Source organism: Cyanistes caeruleus, chromosome 16, assembly GCF_971803275.1.
Source record: "Cyanistes caeruleus chromosome 16, bCyaCae1.hap1.1, whole genome shotgun sequence".
Taxonomy (NCBI): domain Eukaryota; kingdom Metazoa; phylum Chordata; class Aves; order Passeriformes; family Paridae; genus Cyanistes; species Cyanistes caeruleus.
In genome coordinates, this window is record NC_141716.1 from 888,109 (window position 1) to 910,381 (window position 22,273).

Sequence of the window (22,273 nt, forward strand, 5' to 3'; positions counted from 1 at the left end):
TGTAGGAGCTTTGTAGTGCCATTAAATGCATGGAGGTCATGAAATACTCTGCCCTCTAAAACAGCATATGAAAAAGCCTGGGTAATTAAAACATTTCCTAGAGAATAATAGTCTGGAAAAAATAGCTTGTAAATGAATCTGGGAAAATTGCAAGCACTCAATTAGACAAAAGATTCCAAATACCTTTTCTAATTGCAGTGGGGGGATTGGAAAATCCCTGTCCAAATGTTGATTTAGTTTCTCATGGCAAGGGAGGTTCTGCTTGCTGAGAGCAGGATTTGCTCAGGACAGGGCTGCCCGAGCTTCTCCTCCTGAAGCCACTCAGGACAGCTCGTGGTAGGCAAAGCATGCAGAGAACTCCAGGCACTGGAGGGCTGTTCTCAGCTTTATAGAAATTTATAAGCAGCATTTCATTTGTGCTTTTTATTTTTATCTTTCTTTTCAAATGATGTATTACATTGGTTAATTCTACAGGTCTTATTGCTACTAAGATAACAGAGGTTTTTCCTCTGTAGAAGTCAGTCTCTAAATCCTTGGCACTGCCATCCCCTTTCCAAAGCACTGGTTTATAAGGTGTTTGAATTCAGTAGTGCTTAGTTCTGCAAAAGGAATCACATGCAGCAGCTAAAAAAATACATTTAAAAATACAATTCTAGTTTTGAAAGCAGTTCTTCAGTTCTCACTCTGTTATCTGCCCAAAGCATGCGAAACCCAGTGCAGTTCTGACACTGTGGTGCTGCTTTGCCCCTCTTCCCACTGCCTTGCATTGGTGACTCTTGGAAGATGCAGGAAAATTCAGGCACCTTTCTGTACTAACTGTTGCTCCTCTGTCCAATAAAAACCATCCTGCTCCTCTGTCAAACACAAATCAATCATCCTGCTCGGGCACTGCAGCCCCCAGGACTGGCAGGGCCCTCATTCCCTAAATATGCTGCTTTTGTTCTACTGGAAACTGGAAACTCCACTGGAAACCAACTTGCCTTTTGTGATCATTTCCCCACCTGCTCAGGGGCTCAAATGTTTTATTTTGAATAAAAAGCTTTTCTCCCCTCCCAGACATGCTGCTGGATAGATCTGCCTGGCTGGGGGAAACTATAGGGCTGGAATTCAAAATGAGTGTAAGTGGGTTAACACTTGCTGAAGATAATTTATTTCCATTTACAACAGGGACATATTTAATTCCAAACCTTCCAGCTGGGTGCCACAATTTCAAAAAGTGGTGCCAAATTTAACCCTCATTTATTAGAAATTTCCCCCCCATAGTATTATTTCCATTACCATGGAATTAATAATAATAATAATAATAATAATAATAATAATAATAATAATAATAATAATAATAATAATAATAATAAAAATAAAAAAAAATTCTTCACAGTCTGGTTTTCACCTTGCCCTGTCCTGTTGGCCTTGCTTTTGGGATTCTGTATCACACATTCCATAGCTATCAAAGCACCTTCCCAGAGTTCAGGGTATTTAATCAGAGGATTTAGTTGTGTCTCCTAATTTCACACACTTTGCAGAATAAATCCCGTGGGAGGGGAGGCTGGAGAAGCTCTGGCTCAGCCCTGGCAGGGATGGGCTGGAGCTCAGACACCGCTGGCTTTGGCCAGGCGACCGCGGGAGGCTCCGGTCCCCAGCCCCACACGGACCCAGACTTGTTTGTTTGCTATAAAACAAAAAACTGCCTTTGCCAGGGCGTTGCAACAGCTCGTTGGGGCTGTGCTGAGCGGTGCCCAGCAGTGACAGTGACAGTGACAGTGACAGTGACAGTGACAGTGACAGGAATCCCAAAATCCGCTCCGAGCCCCGGCCGCAGCTCCCTCCACACCTGGCACCGCTGCTTTGGGATGCGTTTGCTGTAAGTGAGCAGAGGAACTGTGGTTTGAGAAATGAACGCCATGGTGACACGATGGGAAAATATTTCAGAGCAACATGATGAAACAATTACTTGGCTGCAGCAATTCAGGAAGGGAATCACAAGAAGCAGAGAAAGTGCCTGGAGCCGCTTTGCGAAGCGCAAGGGGCGCGGTGGCTCCGGCAGAAAATGAGTTCTGCTCGTTTCTCCAGCCTCTGCCATCCACACACAACGGGGGGTGGACGTTTCTGACAGGGATTCTCAGCCCAGGTGTCCTGGAACAGTGAAATACAGCTCCTGTCTCTGTTGCTTTTTGCAATGCAAAAGGCCAGAAAACAAACCAAGAATGTCACTTAGTGAGGAACTGCAGCGTGTCCAGCCCTGCAGTGCACAAGGAGCAGAATATCTGGGGGAGAACTTGGCACAAGGAGATGAGGAGAGGTACAAAACCAGGAGTAATTATCACGGGGTTTGGGTGCTTAGAGGAATGCAGGCTGGCCCCAGGCAGGAGCAGCTCAGTTAAGCGCACAAGGCAGCCTCTGCACAGGGCTGTGCTCCTGCTGCTGAGTTATTGATGACCACGCAGGGTGGCACAAAACATTGCTGTGCTTGAGGTTAAGAACGGTGCTGATTGCTGGGCTGAGTCCCCAAATCTGAAGAAGTAGCAGAGATGGCAGAAGGCCTCCATGTCTGAGTGCAGCTCCAGCGTCCTCAGCCCCTCTTAAAGCAAATTACAGAGCTGCAGAGTTAATGAGTGAAGAACACTGACAGAAATCAAGATGCAAGGGATAAATACAGAGCTTTGGAACCAAAGAGTCTCTGGTCCTGCCTTTTCCTATAACATCTTTATATTATCAGTTAGCCCCTGAACATAACAGAGGCTCATGCAGGAATGTGCATCTGCAGTTCCAGGTGCAGTTGCCATAGCTGCAGGTGGATTTGCCTGTTCCATATTTAGATCCTGATCTTACACATGTGCTTCATTTTATACATGTAGCTGTAGTGATTTCAGTGGAACTATTATTACTGGCATGAGTAATGATAAATGCATAAATCTCTATTTACATGGGATGTATTTACATGGATCTGTATATACATGGATCTGAGATCACCGTGTCTCTGGGAAAGTTTTTGTGCCTTGCTCGGTTTTGCAGCACATGCCCCGGCAAATTCTGATCACTTCATCTCGTGTGTTCTCAAACTGGGGGGAGCTGACTTGGCTGTCCCCAGCTGTGCAAAAGGAGCTGACCACGGCTTGGGCATTTCTGCATTCCCCAGGGGAAAACCTCAGCCACGGCAAGGCCTGAGCAGGGCGATGGAGCCCGTGTTCCAGAGCTGGGTCCCAGCTCTGGCCGTGATGCTCAGAGCCCAGCAGAGCCTGTCGGGGCTGGCACGCTGCTGGGGTCTCACTGCTGGGGGCTGCCCTGGCACGGGCAGCACGGGGCAAAGCTGAGAAAACAGGGGACATCTCTGCAGAGGAGCCCTGCTAACAACAGCAGAAAACAGGGACATCTCTGCAGAGGAACCCTGCTAACAACAGCAGAAAACAGGGACATCTCTGCAGAGGAACCCTGCTAACAACGGGGGATAACAGGGACACCTCTGCAGAGGAACCCTGCTAACAACAGGGGATAACAGGGACATCTCTGCAGAGGAACCCTGCTAATAACGGAGATAACAGGGACATCTCTGCAGAGGAACCCTGCTAATAATGGGGGATAACAGGGACATCTCTGCAGAGGAACCCTGCTAATAACGGAGATAACAGGGACATCTCTGCAGAGGAACCCTGCTAACAACAGGGGATAACAGGGACATCTCTGCAGAGGAACCCTGCTAACAACAGGGGATAACAGGGACATCTCTGCAGAGGAACCCTGCTAACAACAGGGGATAACAGGGACATCTCTGCAGAGGAACCCTGCTAACAACAGGGGATAACAGGGACATCTCTGCAGAGGAACCCTGCTAACAACAGGGGATAACAGGGACATCTCTGCAGAGGAACCCTGCTAACAACAGGGGATAACAGGGACATCTCTGCAGAGGAACCCTGCTAACAACGGGGGATAACAGGGACATCTCTGCAGAGGAACCCTGCTAATAACGGGGGATAACAGGGACATCTCTGCAGAGGAGCCCTGCTGCACCTCGGGAGCCCATCCAGCCCCGCTGCTGGCCAGCTCTGGCAGCCAGGGCTCGGGAGCACGGTGTGATAGGGGCTGGCTGCCGATCAAAGGCTCTTGAGCAATAACCACTGCACATCAGCACTGCTGCTGCCAAGAGCCCCGACTTCTCCGGGCTGGAACACAACTGATAAAGCAGATGCTGAGAAAAGCAGCGATGCCTGCATTGGGCAATCTGACTGAGACTAATGGCTACTGGAAAATGTTATTTGGATTTTAGCTGGGCAATTGCAGAAGCCTGGTTTGCTAATGGCTCCCAGTTTGTGCCACGCTTGGCTTTAGTTTTTATTTTTGCAAAGCATTTTAGTTAGAGAAATAGATGCTCCCACTTTATGGGGAAATGTAATAACTCCTGGGTAGTTCTCCCTCTGCCAATAACAAATATGGGTTGATTGTGCCTTCCCCCAGGAGGAGGGGAGTTGTGTGAGCTTGGCTTGTGAGGGACTCACAATAGGTGGGAAGGAGCCCCTCAAGCCTCCTGTCCTGGAGAGGGGCAGAGAGAAAGGGAATAGCAGAAAGGACAAGGAGGCAAATCCGCACCGGGGAAGGGAAGAAGGAAGCGATACCCACAGCCCATGGTTCTGGGAAGGCTGTTGCAAGCTGTGGCAGTGATGGGAACCGCTTCCAGCAGCCAATGGACGATTTCCCCCACTGACCTCGGGCAAACGTGGAGTGAAAATTTCACTCTGGTGTTTTCTGCCAGGTTTTAAGGCAGTTTTAGGAAAGTACTGAGGGCTGGTAGCAGGTGCTCCCCTGCACGAGCCCTGCAGGAGCTTTATGACCAGAGGGACACTGACTATTAACGAGCCATAAGCTCAGCCTGCTATTTACTGCAGGATGGGGCCTTTTTATTGTGCAGAGGAGGGAACTCCCTGCTCAGCCCTCCAGGTGGTCCCTCCAGGGCAGGGTTGAGGCACACTGGTGAGAAGGGGTGGGGTTGGGTGGGAGAGGCTTTCATTGCTGCCCTACCTGTTCTGGGCATAAATTGAAATGATCAGTCTCTAAATCCTGCCAATTAGGAATGCTTTACTGGCATGAGAGCCAGTTTACTATGACAGGTAAAGCAAAAATGTTTCTCTTTTTTTTTTTTTTTTTTTTTTTAAGGAGGCAAAACCTTGCTTCAACACGGAGCAGGGACAGCAGGGACAGCAGGGGACAGCAGGGGCAGCAGGGACAGCAGGGACAGCAGGGGCAGCAGGGACAGCAGGGACAGCAGGGACAGCAGGGACAGCAGGGGACAGCACCCAGGGACAGCAGGGGCAGCAGGGGCAGCAGGGGCTGCAGGGACAGCATCCAGGGACAGCAGGGGCAGCAGGGACAGCAGGGACAGCAGGGACAGCACCCAGGGGCAGCAGGGACAGCAGGGGCTGCAGGGGCTGCAGGGGCAGCAGGGGCTGCAGGGGCAGCAGGGACAGCAGGGACAGCAGGGGCTGCAGGGACAGCAGGGACAGCAGGGACAGCAGGGGCAGCACCCAGGGACAGCAGGGACAGCACCCAGGGACAGCAGGGGCTGCAGGGGCTGCAGGGGCTGCAGCACTCTGGGGGTGCAGACAGGCAGGGCTGGGCAGGGGGCTGCAGCCTCATTGCAGTGACTCCCCCACATTGCAGGGCTCAGCCTTTCCTAGGCTCCAGCTGCCAACAAAGAGCCACCTCCTTGAGAGAGCAAAACGAGTGCTCTTACAAGACTGAAACTGCTAATCAGGGCAGTAGCTGTGTTCCCAGTGCTCTCCTGATCTTCTGATCCACAGATTCCTGCAACAAAGAGGCAAATGGACCTCCTGGGTTTGTCACTTGTTGGTTTCTGCAGACACTGTTCTGTTTTTGCACTCTGCTCTGTCTCTCAGGGTTACTGCAAAGGCCAGAAGCACAACTCCACTCCAAACCCTTCCCAGACAGTAATTTGACCACACAGAGTTTGACTCATTATATATATGTAGAATAGGCAGATGCCATTAGAAAGTCATTTTTTTCCCCCACTGGGCAGCCTGTCCCTCATTAGGAAATCCTCTGCAGGGGCCATATTTTTATCCTGCCCCATAATCTCAAAGCTCACTCTCAGAACTGGACAGCATCTTCCCTTTTCCACCTTGGAGCTGAGCTCTGCATCCCCTGAGTTGTGCTGAGCCCCCAGCCGTGTCCTGTGGAGCCCCAGTGTGTAACTCCTGCTGCTGCTGGGGGCTGGCACAGCTCAGTGACACAGGGACAGTGACAATGAACCTGCTCACAGCCTGGCAGCATGGGGAAGCACCGAAGGGGGCTCTAAAAGCACCTTTAAGAGGCTGATGGAAGTGTTCAGAGAAATGAGCGGTGTTTTGGAGTGTTTAGGATGCTGTGAGCAGAAGATGAAGCAGCCCTGGGCAGAACTCTGCTGGACACCAGCACATCCCCCAGGGTCACCCTGCACAGCCCTGATGGAGCTCAGTGCCTTACCTGCCTGGGTGACACCAGAGAGGGGCATTTCCCTTCAGCTGTGGCCACAGGACCAGTCGCAAATCCAGGTAAATATCTGTTCAAGGCAAAAGTTAAAATCAAATTTTTGCATATTATTACTTTTACTTGTCTACTTCTCGCCGTAGGAATTCTATTATTTTAGATGAAATGCTAAAATCGTGTTTCCAGCAGCTCCATCAGAAGCCTGTGTGTGCCCCAGCCTGACGATCTGACACATCTGGCACTCACACTCGGGGCCTGCCCGCATGGGAGAAACTGCCAGGGAGGAGAATGCACATTTCCAAGAGAAACAGAAATGACAAAACAGTTCCTGGTGCACAAGCCAATTTCCAAGGCCAAATCAAGCTCTCTGCAAGTCCAGGGGAAAGGTCATCAGGAACCAGGAAGAAAATGACTGCATTAGCAGCACTGCAGCAGCAGAATATCCTGTGACAGAGGGATGGACAGGGCCAGGGGGTGTCACCCCCGCTGCTGGCAGGGTGCCCTGGTCACTGAGGGGGCATCTCCCAGCCAACAGGCGCTCACTCCGGCCAGGGGCATAAAGGACATCAATTAGATTTATATAAGAGCATTGCAAAATATTGGATAATAGCTGCTGCCTGCGAAGATTCAGTGCCCTGCCAGCCCTGCCAGAGCAGCCCCAGCCTGGCTGCTTTTGGGAACTGCCCTGTTCCGTGCCCTTGGTGTGGGGGACAGGGGCACTGCTGGCACCCTCTGCCCCACTGACAGCAAGGCTGAGGCTGGCTCTTACCTGGTGAATCACCAACTACTGAAATTGAAAAGCGTGCATATGCAAATGGCTAATTAAATTCATTAGCATGGTTGGTTAGCCAAGCTGCAGTGGCAGGCGGATCTCAGCGAGGCAGCGATCCCACACCCCTGCTCCATCTGCGAGCGCTGGGTTCCCGGCAGCTGCGGCCAAGAACTGCTCTAAGAACCAATTTTATCTCCTGAAGTTCCAGGAAGGAAAAGGAAGAGGGAGAGTTTGCCAAGAGGCTCCCTGAAAAGTCCTGGGGAACGGTCCAAAGCCAGGGGCTGCTGGGGACAGCTGAGGGACCACGGGCAGGAGGGCGAGTCAGGCACCCCCTTCTTTAATCTGCCCATCTCTGGGATTCTGTCAACCCTGACAACACGGATTTCCCTCTACTCGCAAATATTCTGACACAGGAAAAGACTATGTGCCAGATTTTGACTTTATTTACATTGAATTACCTGAGATTAGAATCTGAAACTAGAAACTTTCTTTATACAGCTACAAATAGCTATATTATGCATTTTTAAGGGGTTAAGAAAAGGAGGAAATCATAACCACAGAAGTCATAAAGGCAACTTATCCCAAGCCAAATAGTTTTGTTTCTAATGCAGAGCTTTAATTATAACATGTCATATAATGATGACATAGTGCTATAATAGGCAAATATAATGCATTAATCTGATATTATATTCTGGCTTTAACAATAGGTGCAGCGAACCAGCCTTAGTGGATAACTCATTCAGAACCTATCTGCACACTCCACCTAGATACTTATCTGCCTCTTTAATTAAGTGGAGGGAAACTTCTTGAGGCCATACCCATAAAGCCAGTCTCTGATGATAGCAGAGTTACTGGAAGCCTTTGGTAATCGTTTACACCCACGTTTGTGGTTAGCTTCCAGCTTTGGCTCTTTCCTTCTCACTTTGGAACCACCTATTTATCCCCCAGCGTAAATCCCCGGCTGCTTTCATACCAAGGGGGGCACAGAGAACTGCAGGGTTTGCTTGAGCAACACATCAGCAAATTGCCATTGGCTCCTCAGGACTGAGCCAGTGCTGCAAAAAACAGCTTGGGCACATTTTCACTTGGCAGCACCTGCCTGGAGAGCAGCAGGGGATGGGCAGTGCCCCTCCTGGAACCCTCCCAGGCTGTCCCCAGAGACACCACAGCTTCAGTGGGAGCAGGACTGCCATCCCTGGGACAAACTCCTCTCTCCTGATTCCGTGGGTCCTGTGTAGCTTTGCATACATTGAAACCCACCCCTTCTGGCTTCTTCAAACACAGGGACTTGGGAGGGTTTGTCCACTGGGAGGAAAATAAAACTGAACTAATACATTTTCTCAGAGAAGCTGGTTCCAAGTTGCAGTGCCCACTCTCTGCTTGGGGTGTTTGAAGAGAAACATTCTGCTCTGAGGCTGGAGCTTACAGAAATCAGAGACACAGCTTGGCAATGGCATCTGAGGAGAGCACACGGACAGCAGTGCCAAAGTCCCAGGTGACAGGAGCATACAACCAGTGTGACAGTCCCTGCAGCAGCACAAAGGCCACTGCCACGAGGTCCCTGGGCTCCAGCACCTGAGCAGATCCACACCATGTGAGCACAACCAGAAAGGCTCCAGCAGTTGCTGCCTCCTTTTCCTTTTCCTTTTCCTTTTCCTTTTCCTTTTCCTTTTCCTTTTCCTTTTCCTTTTCCTTTTCCTTTTCCTTTTCCTTTTCCTTTTCCTTTTCCTTTCCCTTTCCCTTTCCCTTTCCCTTTCCCTTTCCCTTTCCCTTTCCCTTTCCCTTTCCCTTTCCCTTTCCCTTTCCCTTTCCCTTTCCCTTTCCCTTTCCCTTTCCCTTTCCCTTTCCCTTTCCCTTTCCCTTTCCCTTTCCCTCTCCTCCTGTGGTAACTTCCGTGCTCCCCTCTGGGCTTTTCCACTATGAAGGGCTCTGCTAATGACCTTTGAACAGACCTGGTTGAGAATGTCACTGCAAAGCTTCCTAATCTTCTGGTGGCGCCTGGATAATGTGGTGATGGGCACTGAAATGCTGAAAAACAGACAGACAGATAGCGAGATAAGATTAGATACAGAAGTCATTTAGTCACTCATCATACAGAGCAGCTGACATAAGTTCATTCGTAAAGCCAGCTGCTAAATCTGCTTTGGGAGTCCCTACATTTGAATTCTGTTGAAGGCAGACCTTTGATCTGAATTGTCCTGGTGGCATGTGCATTATTTGAATGGAAGCTCACCTGGCCAGGTAGCACCAGACCGGTCATTCCTGGCATTCTCCTCCATGGGGGAGCAGTGTCCATGCAAATCCATCCCTTTGGATAGCTGGGGGCAGGCAGATAACTGAGCATCCTGGAGCAGACACACGCTGAAGGCATCAGCTCCACGCTGTGCTGATATGCACAATGAATCATGGCTAATAAAAGGCTCAAACAACCATATATGTATGACTAAATGTAACCCCAAAACACTTTTAAATTAGGCATAATCAGAAAATAAAAGCAGAAAAATTAATAGATAAGTGCTATTCCTTTCTTTTTCATGAATATTTATTAAATCACACTGTGGGGGAGATGGAGGAGGAAGGGAAATAAAACAGACCTGTCCAATTCCCTATTGTTTACACCACTTCTTTATTTCCTGCATTCATTGCAGGGGAAATTATTTACATTTGCATGTTATGTTTTTATAATTTAGCTTTAAAAATTTTCAAAGACACTTCCTAGGGCAGTTTATTTTTGAAGTGGGTTATTTGTTTTCACCCTAAATGTGAGGCCACACAGAAGCATTGCCAGCTCTGGAAGGGGCAAGGGAGGCGACTCAGAGGTGGAGTTGGCTGGTGCCTGTGCTCCTCTGAAGGCATTCCCAGCACTGACACTGTGCAGTGCTCAGTCCCTCTGAAGAGAAGCTGCCAAGAGCACGCATGAACCACAGATAAATCGTTGCAGGTCTTAATTAGTGATGGCTGAACTCTCAGAGGGTTCTGTGGTTGAATTAGAATAAGCACTCAGAAAGTTCAAATGTTAAGCAAAGTCTCTTCGGTTATAATGATGGAAGTCACTCTCTGGAGCTAAATTAATTATTTAATTAATTAAATAATTTTAATTATTTTTTAATATTTCCTGCAGAAACAGGAGCACAGAAAGCAGCTCCCTCCTTGGTGCCACCTGAAGTCAGTGATTGCAGGTGTGAGCAGCAGCCCTTCCCACAGCCTTGTGCCCTCCTGTGACACTCGACCCGGCTTTAGGGCTGGAGGGCTTGGATTAATCCTCCTGGACTGACAGAATCCTCATTTCCTGACCAGGGGGGAAGCTCAGCCTCCTTTTGGAGGCACCTGCCTGTTGCCAGTGACACAGTGAAGAAGCCAGACTCCAATCTGAGCATCTCCTTCATGTCCTGCAGAGCCCGAGGAGCAGCTGCCTTGTGCTGAGGTTGGGGTGAGCTGGTCCCACAGCTCCTCCCTGCTGGGATTTGCATCCCTCATGGGACAGATCCCGAGGCTTTTCCTGCCCTGCTGGGCTGTGCTGGGCTGCAGGAGGGGAAAGGGGATTCTCTGAGCAGAACATGGCCAATACTCCAGCAGCCCAATCCCCTGGGCTGTCACAGCCAGGGGCTCAGGGCGTGTGCCAAGTGCTGCTGAGCAGCCCCAGAGCTGCCAGGATCTGTCTGTGAGCTCCCAGCACGAGGCTGTGCCAACGTGCCCAGGGTCTGCACAGGAGCAAAGCCTGGCTCTGTGTTCTGGGTGCATTTGACATCTCCAGAGTGGTGCAGCCTGAGAATAAATGCAGTAAATGTGTTTTTCCCTGGTGCTCTGCGTGCCAAATATGTGCTAACCAAGCCCTAAAGTGTGCTATTGGCTGAGACACCTATTTAAAAATAGGTACTGAAAAGTATTACGTAGTAAAGTAAAAGAACAGAGTTTAAATTTAATTTTCAAAATTGCCAAGCAGCAGGCAGCTCTTGTTTGTTTAGTTTTGGGTTTGGGTTTTTTTTTTTCGAGAATCAATCACTCACACATTTCTGCTTAGGTTTTGGAACATGATTTTATATTCCTGTTTTTTTGAGGAACATTGGCCAAATTGCTGGCTGTCAGCTGGGATCTTTATCAGGAAATCTGTAACTGAACATTCCAGGCCAATATGCACAGAAACCAAAACTGAACAGAAACTTGCACGGTATGGTGGCAGTTACACTGGAAGCAGGAACTAGGGTTAAAAATCCCTATTCCATTAAAAAGCCAAGTTCAGGAGAGACAGAAGAAACATATTTTTGTGATCCTGGAGTGTGTGTTTTGGTGTTTGCAGGGATAAGAGCTCTCCTCACAGCACTGTGACTTCCAAAGCTTTGAATGAATAACTGTAGCTGATGAATAACAGTACCTACAAATAAAATCTTAATTGCAAAACAAAAGAATAATAAAGAAAAGTTAATACTTTTTTTATTTTATTTTATTCAAAGCTTAGAAAAGTTTAGGTTGGAGTTTGGGTGAAGGTTTGGTTGCTGCCTTTTCCCCTTTTATCTCAACCAGCTCACTCAGACCTAATCTTCATCATCTAAACCACAGGATTAACACACAAAATAACTTTGGAGCAAGCCAGGTCCAAGCAGGAAGCTGCAAGTACCATCATGTCTTCTGATATTAGGCAGCAGAATAACTGTGGTTTCTTCAGTTTTTTGGTGGTGTGTTTTTCTGCTTGGTTGTTTTTCTGGTTTTGTTTTGGTTTTGCTCTAATTCACTACATTTATGCTTTCCTTGAAAGGGCCTGGAGATTTTGTTTCTTCTCTGTGCAGGGAACATTGAGATTCGCTGTCTCAGTCCTGGAGGGAACGCTTGTTCTCCTGGCCAGTCCCAGCTGAGCTTTCAGGACTGTCCCTGTGCTGAGCCTTCAGTGCAAAGCAAGCCCTGCAGCCCCAGCACGCCTCTCCTGCCTGCTCAGCTTTAAAGGGAGCCCCTGCACCAGGGGAGGGGACAGGTCCTGCTGCTGTGCATCAGCTTGGGGACATTCCTGACCTGGCTGTCTTCAGAAAAGGGACGCTCCTTTCCTCCTCCGAGGATCCCAGTGGGTTTTAGGTGGGGACTCTGCACTAAGCTGCTCAGATCCCAGCAGTTCTGGGCATGTCCAGACATAAAGCTGCTGGTACTGGAAGAAATGTTATCCTGAGCAGGGAGTAACCTATGGAATTGTAAGTGCTTAAGTCCTCTTTTGCATCTGGCCCAAACTTGCAAGAGAGGAAGAGCCAAATGCTCAGAGGCAGCTTCCATTTTATGGCTCTAAATTGTGCAAAAAACTCCTGGACTCGCTAACTTTGCACCTGCATTTGTGCTGGAGTGAGGGAGAGCCTCAGCCAGGCAGGGGGAGGCTCTGGTTCTGTGCCCTTTCTGTGCTCTGTGAACTCAGAGGGAAGGGAGGCCCCTGCCAGCAGGGTCAGGTCCCCATGTGTGTCCCACACCCCCATGCACAGCTCCGTGCTTGGGACACTGCTGCTGTTGGGCAATGCCACGGAGCAGCCTGCCTTCCTTGGAACATTTTCTCTTCATTGTACTGCTCCTCCTCGGCATTTCACAAACCACCACAGAGAGGACGACAAAAAGGGGGAAAAAACCTTCTCAGAATGAATTGTGTGTCCCTTCTCTCGCTATCCCAACAGCCTTGGCAGGCTCAGAGCAGCCAGGCTGAGCTGGTCTCTGCTGGCTGGTACTCTTTGCACAATTTTAGGATAATCTGGGGGAGTTTGCAGGATGGAATGGTAAAAGCAGAAGGAGGGAAGTCAGGACTTAGCCTTCATTCCTAGCTCTGCACCAAGCTCTGCTTGTGTTGGGATGACATATTTTGCTTGTCCCATTGGCATGAACCTTTTTTTATCTATTTGCTGCTTCTGTTATTTCCAGGGCTTTGTGAGGCTCAAATCAAAACTATAGCAAAATATCCTGATTTATCTGCAACACAAATTATAAACCTAAGAACTGTGACCTCCCTGCTCTGATTCAAAGGTTACTAAAGACAATGCAAAGACATCCTCTGGCTCCTGCTTTAGACTGCAGAGCAGTCCTTGATGAGATGGAAAAGAGAAGGAAGGCCAGTGGGAATCAAGAGAGAGGTGGAAGGACCACAAGAGATATTAATGGGAATTAAAAGACACCCTCAGGGGATGCTGGAAGCAAGGCTTCTGTCAAGGCTTGGCTTCAACACTCACATTTAGGGACTCAGCTTTTGCAGCTTCTTGGCTCATCCCTGGAAGAAAACAACTTCCTGTCCTAACCTCTTAATGGGAGTTCTGTTTGTCATTCACAGTACTTTTCATACCTGAAAGAACAACTCAGTTCTGCTTCCATGGCAGAATTCCCAGTGATTTCATTGTGAGCACAGCTCACATCCTCTTACTCTCTGCTCTTCAGTCCTTTTCCCATCTTTCCATGCTGTGAGGCTTGACTGCTCCCCGCCCCTCTCCACCTAAAGATCTGATTTGTTTCTGTAGCAATAGGAACGGTAAAAAGGGGAAATGAGCTCAAACACTGTCTTTGCACCCATGCAGGACATCTCCTGCTCACGCCGAGTGTGTTTTCTCCTGGCTTTTCCCATCAGCTTTGCAGTCAGGTTCAGCTGTTCCCGGGTGGATTGTGGAGAACAGAGCCCCAGGACCCTTCCACAAGCAGTGTGCAAATGGAGCACGTTTATAAATATAAATAATCCCAAAGCACAAATACAAAACTGAAGAAAAGAATGAGCCAAAAATGTTGTTGTTGAGAATTGCTGTTCTTGAGAATGAAACCCCAGGACTGCACTTCCCTGCACTGATATTTCAGCCCTGACTTTGGGGTCCTGCTCTGTGTACCTGGGGTTGGTACCTACAGCTGTCCTCTCAACATCCCCTTTTAAATTGCTTCCAAACAAGTGGCAGGCTGCACATAAAACACGGAAAGTTTATCTAAAACCAGATTTTTCTGAAGTTATTCCTAGGCTTCTATCCTCCAAAAATCTAGAGGCACGATCCACTAATAACCATGTCATGTCTAACCCTCACATCATCAGGGATCATCTCTGGCAGGGATGATGGGGAGTGGAAGAATGTGAACACTGATTATAAAAGGAGATGCTCTGAGCTGTGATCAGAGATGTCTCCTCTAGCAAGATACTAAATTGGATTCACTAGCAACAGTGACAAAAAAGACATTTGATACTTTGATCTGAATATTTAATTTTGCTTTAAGGATTTTTAAAACATAATTAAGCACTAAACTAAAATGGAAACTCTAAATCCCAAAGCGAAAACGTTTCACTTACAAAATGTGAGTTTGTTGGGAATCTTGGGGTGACATAACCATCTGAAACTGGTTATAGTGCCCAAGGCTTTTTAATTTTCCTAGATTTGGCCATTTTGTTGAAGATTGCCTGCTGCTAGCTGAGGGAGGAGGTTGCAGTGAGGAAGCAGGGCAGTGCCAGGGCAGGGTTTCAGTTCCAGCACGTGCAGGTGGATGGGCACGGTGCCCTCCCTGCTGCGCTCACAGCTCCAGCACAGGGTGGAGCGGCTCCTCACGCTTTGCTCTGGGTGCATCATGAGCGTGGCAGGGTTACAGCCAGCCCATAAACTCCAAACTGGCAGCAAAACACCAGGCACATTCCTTGTGCCACAGAAACAAAGGGCCATCATTAGAACAGCGCTTCTTTTCCCTCAAGATTCTCTTCGGGCCTGTCCCCGAAACAAATCCCAGGCAGGTGATTTATTGTTTATCCACATGATATTTAAGCAGCATATTTAATACAGTTGCAGTTCATACTTTAAATTAAAACATAGCATCAATCCAACAATTTCTGGCAATTAAAAGGCAGCAATGGAGTGTCAGGAATCCAAGGAGACTCTGACCTAATTTACATGGTGTTGCTCTCAAAAGCTGGCAGCACGGAGTGCATCTTTTGAAAATGTTTCTATTAGAAGCTGATGTTTATGATCACTCTCAGCTTGGCACAAAAACATCCTTCTAAACATTTACATTTCACATTCTTTAGGACAGTTGAAAAATGTTGGCTTGCAGTTATCCACAGTGCAGAGAGGCTGTGAGGAATGTTATAGTAAAGCATTAATAGCCTTGCACTTCTCTTGTTCTTTGATTTACTGTGTGGTAGTTTTTATCCTAGTTGTGTTCTTGATATTGCCCATGCTGAATTGAGTTTCGCTCAAACAACATGAGCCTGCGTTTATTTTTCTAGCTAAAAAACCCAGAGTGGATTAATTTATTAACAATACTTTATGCTCATGTTATAGTCACCATTTGGAGACATTCCCATTGGAATATATTTCCTAGATGTTGTTGCAGAACTCCCCAGCAGAGTCAGAAAATGGGAGTTTTCCAGGAGCTGCATCCAGGAAGGAAGGACTGGTGCTGTTCTGTTTGTCCAAACGATGCTGCCATGTCCTGCTTTTCCTCTGATCACAGCTTACAGAATCAGCACCAAAATTACTGACACAGCGTGAGCCCCTGGCCAGGCCCTGTGGCTCCAAGGTAAACACTTCCCTGAGTGACCACCACGCTCGGAAAGGCATTGGTGCTTGGGCTGCACAGAGCTCCCCAGACAGTGCCATCAGCAGCTGGACTGACTGCTCCCTCCTGCTCCCTCCTGCTCCCAGATCTGCCCAGCCTCACCCAGCCTAACAGCACAGCAGAAAAACTCAAAAAACCCCAGCATTGGCTTTCTCCTTTCCCAGGAGAGCACTTTCCAAAGCCATGTGTTTAAAGTACAGCTCAGTTGCAGTTTGGATGTGCATAACTGTGCTCAGTGCATCCCCCGTTCCACAGATGCTCTCAGGATCCGCACGGCCACGGTTAAATGGATTGGGGTGGCACTGGGGACACGCTGAAGTCCCGAACAGGGATGGCACTGGGGACACGCTGAAGTCCCGAACAGGGATGGCACTGGGGACATGATGAAGTCCCGAGCAGGGATGGCACTGGGGACATGATGAAGTCCCGAACAGGGATGGCACTGGGGACACGCAGAAGTCCCGAGCAGGGATGGCACTGGGGACACGATGAAGTCAGTGCCAGCTGCTGGCAGAGCCGTGGGCAGGTGCTGGTACCTGGGGGCTGCAGGATGGAGCGGGCCCAGGGATGATCCACACTCGGGATCCTCTGCAAAGCCCGCAGTGCTGGGAGCAGCCGCAGGGCACTGGCTCCTGTGCAGAGACACCTGTGCCCGGGATCTGGGGGAGCAGGCTGCTGCTGCACTGCTGCTGCACTGCTGCTGCACTGCTGCTGCACTGCTGCTGCACTGCTGCTGCACTGCTGCACTGCTGCTGCACTGCTGCTGCACTGCTGCTGCACTGCTGCTGCACTGCTGCACCGCTGCCTGCTGCACTGCTGCTGCACGGCTGCTGCACGGCTGCTGCACTGCTGCCCTGCTGCTGCCCTGCTGCTGCTGCACTGCTGCACTGGTGCCCTGCTGCCTGCCCGGCCCCTGGCACTGCCATCCTCTCTGCTGAGGGCTGCACCCTCTCCCTGCTCAGGGACACACAGGCACAGCAGCCCCGAGGCAGCAGCTCCGGCCCTTGTGCTGCCAGCTGCAGACCTGAGGCTGATGGAGAGCTCTGTTCCGTGGCACCGGGGGAAAGAATAAAATCTGCCGGGTGCCTTGTTGGCAGCAGTAGCAGAGAACTCCAGGCAAGGGAATTTTACAAATTGTGAATACAAATTGTAGGTGTGAAGTCTTAATTGCTGTTCATAATTAGGCAACAATACAAACAAACTGTACACATACAATGCCCTTCATAAGAGGAACTCGGGCAGCTCAGAAAGTTCCTTGAAGTCTCATCAGGACACGGTGCTGTGGCACCAAGGGAGAGCCCCTGCCCAGCACTGGGGCACCGAGCTCCTTCCCGCAGCTCCCGCAGCTCCGGCCAGCCCAGGGCTCCTGGTGCTCAGGGAGAAGCTTTTATTCGGCAAGATAAAAGCTGGGACATTCTGGCTTACATCAAACTTGTTTGGGAATACTTGCAAACTCATGGAAACAAAAGACAATGTCTCTTGACAACACATTTTTAGTGTAATTCTGTGCAAGAACACTCTCATTCCAGAACGAAAATGACCACACAAAGACTGACTCCAAACTAACTCCCTGCTAGCCTCTAGATACTGACAGTCCCATTTTAAAGTCGAATGCATTTACAAAAAGCCCGTGTTTTTATTTAGCTTGCTGTTTGCAGTGTGTTCATCCCCAGAGCAAGGACCCCACGTCCCAGCAGCAGGGGCATCTCCAGGTACCCAGGGGCAGCTCCCTCCCTTCACACAAAGCTCCAAAATCAGGCACAGCCAACACAACCTCGAGGTGCTCAGCGACTCCTCTCAAGGCAGGCAGTAAAAAAAGTGACAGTGTTTTGAGGGGTTTTTGGAATTTTCACATTAAACTGGGAGAGAGGATGAAGCTGAGGAATTATTGCACTCACAGACAAGTCCTGTCAGAACAACTGTTGCCAGTCAATAATTTATATTCACACAGAGTACCACATACAGGTCCCTATAGGAAGCTGGTAGCACCACAAGCCAAAAGTTAATAGAACCTGTGTATAGGCAGTGTCTTGAATGAGACTAATAACTCTGTATAAAGAAACAAAGGGAGCAGCTCAGAGTGGGTGGGAGCAGGCTGGCTAGGAGGAAGGCAGAAATAATAAGGCTCTTGGTTCCCAGGAAGGGCCAGAGGTGTATTTATAGAGGTCACACACCTTCTGGTCAATTAGGTCTGAACCCAGAGGAACCACTGCTAAAATATCCATTGCTGCTGGCTTTGGTAAAAGTCAATTAGAGACCCATTTATATTATAAAACCTAATTTTAGGAAATAAAAGAGTGGAGAACTTCAAAGGGTTGTCCAGAGAAGGCTGGAGCACAGTGTGTGTTCAGCCTGGGACCAGTGGATGCCGGTCCCTGAGCATGTGGGCATTCACTGGGATTCCAGGGGAGAGCATTTAAAAGACTGGCCTCTGCTTGCAGAATTGAAGCCAGAATTGAAATACTCTATATTTGTTTACTTTACATTTTACTTGTTTACTTCCTCCCGGTCTAGTATCTGACTGTTGAGTTTTGATTGTTTCCAAACAAACACTTGCTCTGCCTGTCCTGGGGGAGAGGAGAGGCAGAGCCGTGGGACCCCAGGGGTGCAGCGCACACGGATCACCCTGGGCAGCCTCTGCAGCAGGAGCTTGGCACAGGGGTGGCACAGACTCGACCCTTTCTGAGGCACAGGAGGCTCCCCAGGGCCTCTCCAAGTGCTGCTGTACAATGAGGAGATCAAAGTCGTACCATGGGTTAGTGACAAAGCTGGAAAGAATCCAGACTGCCAGCTCCCTGTCCTAAATACCAAACGTGCTCCTGCCTTCCCTAGGATAAAGGCACAAGGAAAAATATTCTAAAAGCTTTCAAGAAGCAGTGTGGATTTTGCTGTTAAAGGGAGGAAACACTATCAAAGGATCAGAAAATTCCACAAAGTAACACAACAGTTACTGTTGTAAAACTCTGGGGGATGGCTTCTGTGGCATGGAGTTATTCAGTGGCTCGGACTCACAGCAGCGCTTCTTCGTCCTCCACACTCATAAATCCTTTTTCCTGTTTTGGATAAGTTCAATGAATTCAACCCTTTTGGCTTCAATGAGAGCCAGACCTTGCCTAAAATGTGATATTTTTATTGTCCTTTCCATAGAGCATTTACGCTGCATCCATCAGGTTCATTTCTCTCTTCATTAGAAGTTAATGGCAGCACCATCAGCACAGCTTTAATGTCATGAGAATCACACTCTGTAGGGTGCATCCTATGACTGCCTCAAAAATCTCTCCCTGTGGATATTTTGTCTCTGGGAAATAGTCTGGTTCCAACTATTCATCTTTGCCAAGAAGAACAATGTTACCAATTATTCCTACAGTGAAAAATAATCAGAACAATAATTTGTTTTCTTGCAGTTGGTTGTACATGCCCTTCATCAGAAGAAATTCAGCTACGAATTAGAAAAATTTCTTTCCACCTTTGCAGGCTCCTCAGTCTGTGCAGGATTCTGGTATGTGTGTGCACCAGATGAGTTCTTTTACCTGGGAGGTAGGAATTGTTCCAAGTTTATACCTGCTCCAGACACAGTTGATTTTTATGCAGGAGACTGGCAGAAAGCCTATCTACAAAAAATCTCCAGTGTTATTATGTAGAGTGTAGAAGAGTTAACAGTGACCCAGTAAAGGAATATAAAGGTGGTTTTGCTGAGAGAAGAGATCTGTCATTACTGAAAAGAGTGAGATGAAATTACTGAAAAAGCATTTCTGATCATGCAGCCAAGGAAATATAGAAGAAAACTGCAGAGTGCAGAGGGCTCTGTGAGCCCTGGCCTGGGAATAAGGCACTGGAGATTCATCCTCAGAAAAGGACACCTCAGAGCCCAGAAAACCCAAACATTCTTACTAAAAATGCAATCAGGTCATGTTCATGTACTGGGACATGAGCAGCTTGAGGAACTTGGCTCTGGGATTGTGCTTGAACATGAAATTCATACAAATAATTCCAGTGTGCCGTTCCCTGGCAGCGCTCAGGGCTCAGAGCACGCCCAGGTCACACGAGCAGCACCTCTGTGCACACAGGTGTGAAAAGTCTGGCCATACACACCTTCACTTTTATTTTGGCTGAGCCCAGGGGTTGTGGAGGTGTTGTCCGAGGTGCTGAGTCCTCACAGGTCACTGCAAAGCTGGAGCTGGCTACAGGTGCCACTGAAAAATCACGTCATTGGCTTAATCATCATCAAAGTCTTATTACCAAGATTTGCAGCTGGTACCCAGTGAAATCTGAGATAGCAGTTAGTTCTCAGCAACTAGTAATACCAGTTTTTCTAGAAAATTAATAAATGCAAATGTTAAGTGCTCTAAATTCACTTAATAAACAGGTCACCTGGAAAGACTTGTGGTTTTCATTTGAACACAGAATATAAATAGAAAAGGAAATGGAAAGCCTGATACTTGGTGTCCAATAAACCTCACCATGTGGCCAAGTTTATGCAGGGCTCACTGGGTGTGCAGTGAGGTAATTAGCCCAGTCTCATTGCAGTCCTTCACTCACTGCAGAGCAGGTTGGAATGTTTGCTAGGTGTGCAGCCCACCCGTGACTGCAGAGCCAGGCTGGGTCCTGCACTGCCAGTCCCAGGGCTCAGATCTCAGGTGATCTCCTGATCTGCTGATCTCAGCTGGAGACTGGCAAGGGGGGGACACTGCCAGGAGCCCCAGCCCCACACAGCCAGGATGTCCAGGGCCCTTTCACAGGGGGGAGCAGAGGAACCTGAGCTTGATCCCGCTGTGCTGAGTCCTGGTGTCGCTCCCAGCCTGGCTCTGTCCCCACCACCCCAAATCGCTCCCCTGGAACTGCCAGATCAGCCCCCCGAGACAAAGTTTGGTGTGAGTGCTCAGTGCTGAAATAAACCTCTGCCTGTCCTGAAGTTGTCTCTAGAGACAAACACGGATTCCCCTGGAAATCTGCCCAGATCTAAAAGTACGTATGGAAATGGGGGTTCCTGCCTGCACTCCGTGTTCGTGACCAAACTCTCCCCTGCCTGCAGTTCCCAGATTTCTCCTAACTAGGGTGAGATTGTGAATTGATAACAATTAGGTGTCATCTTGATAATGCATTATGGATTGAAAATGAGGGTCATTGAAAGTTTGAAAAATTATGCACTTGCCTCCAAAAGAAAAGGAAAAAGGAAACACAAGGAGAACAAACCTTCTGTGCCACAGGCAAAATGCCTCAGCAGAACTAAGTCCAAGGGGAGATTATTTTGTGAATGAGAGCTCCTGCAGTGGCCCAGCCGTGCTCAGCAGTGTCCAGGGAGCAGCTGCTGTGTGCCCCGTGCCCAGCCAGGAGCCCGCTGCTCCCCGGCCAGGAGCTGCCTCTGCCTGCTGTGGCAGCAGTGAAAATGACCCTGCTGACCAGCAGAATTAATGCAGTGGCCCTGCTGGAAGCATCAGGTGTCTTCCTGGAGCTCTGCATTGGCAAGGACTCTGTGAGTCACCCTCGCTATCTGCATATCCCTTTGCATCTCGGCATTAGCAGCCAGGAGCCACCAGAGCCAGCGAGAAAAGCCTCATGTTTGTGCTCTCCCATGCAAATACCTCTTCTCCCTATATATTAGTTACTGTGTGTGGGTTTTCTCTCTCACTCTGCCTTGCCATATGTGTGGGAGTTGATGGCATCAACTTTATGAAATCTCAACGCATGCCAAGAACAGCTGGAGAAGTTGAAACAAGTTCTGGGTGAGGTGAGTTTCATGGGCAGGGACTGAAATTAGCCAAGGTACGGTGGCTGTTTGCCATGCTGGGAGTCTCACATGGAGCATGTGGGCTCTGCTCACTCCAAAAGCAAATCCCCATGGAAAAAAAGGATTTGATTCGATTTAGATAGTGATAATGGCAGAGATAACCGAGCTGTAAGAATCTGTCCACCAGGAGAGACCATCTCTGCACCTCTTCTGTGGCTGGTTCATTATGTAAATACAAAAACTTCATCAGGAGGCTGAGGTGATTAAGATCTTTAGCCAGCATGTAGCACTCCTCATCTTCAAAACACTTTACTAACATTAATAATTAATCACTGTAACACTCTGGGAAGGCTATCATCCTAATCAATGGGTAAACTGAGGCACAAAGATTTGAAGTATCACAGCAGGCCTGTGTTCCAGGGTGTTCCAGAGCCTGCCCAAGCCACCTGAGAGGCTTTGTGGCAGGGACAGAGCAGGGGGCATTCCAGGATGGGTGAAATAAAGCTCCCTTCAGACTGCACAGAAGCTGCCCGTGGCTGGCTGCTCCCTGCAGGTCTGTGCTCTCACACCCAGGACCTCTGTCCTGCCCTTGGGACACCCCCTTGTTCCTGTTGATCCCTTCAGTCCATCAGGCAGAATTCCTGATGTCATAGATACCCTCTGGCCCCAGCCTCTGTTATGACTCAGGTATTTACATGTTCTTTTTTTGTGTCATTTTAGATTATAAAGAACTAATAATATATCTGATGAATTTAAGTGTTAGA

General features: G+C 48.7%; 1 protein-coding gene across 5 annotated transcripts in view; it reads right to left on the reverse strand.

Moving 5' to 3' along the window:
- Positions 1–1,649: 1,649 nt before the first annotated feature.
- LOC111938423 (uncharacterized) overlaps positions 1,650–22,273 on the reverse strand; it is a 114,174-nt gene continuing 93,550 nt past the window's right edge. For 4 of the 5 annotated variants that reach the window (XR_015276912.1, XR_002868985.2, XR_002868983.2 and 1 more), the window contains 3 exons: positions 9,202–9,277; positions 6,475–6,550; positions 5,571–5,796 (listed from right to left, as the gene is read on the reverse strand). Coding sequence is in view for 2 of the 5 variants with exons in the window: in XM_086852535.1 (XP_086708661.1) it covers positions 6,509–6,550; positions 9,202–9,277 (118 nt within the window). In the remaining 3 variants the exon portion in view is untranslated. Of the gene's footprint in view, positions 1,860–5,570; positions 5,797–6,474; positions 6,551–9,201; positions 9,278–22,273 lie in introns of those variants that run through there. The other variant, XM_086852536.1, reaches the window with a different exon arrangement.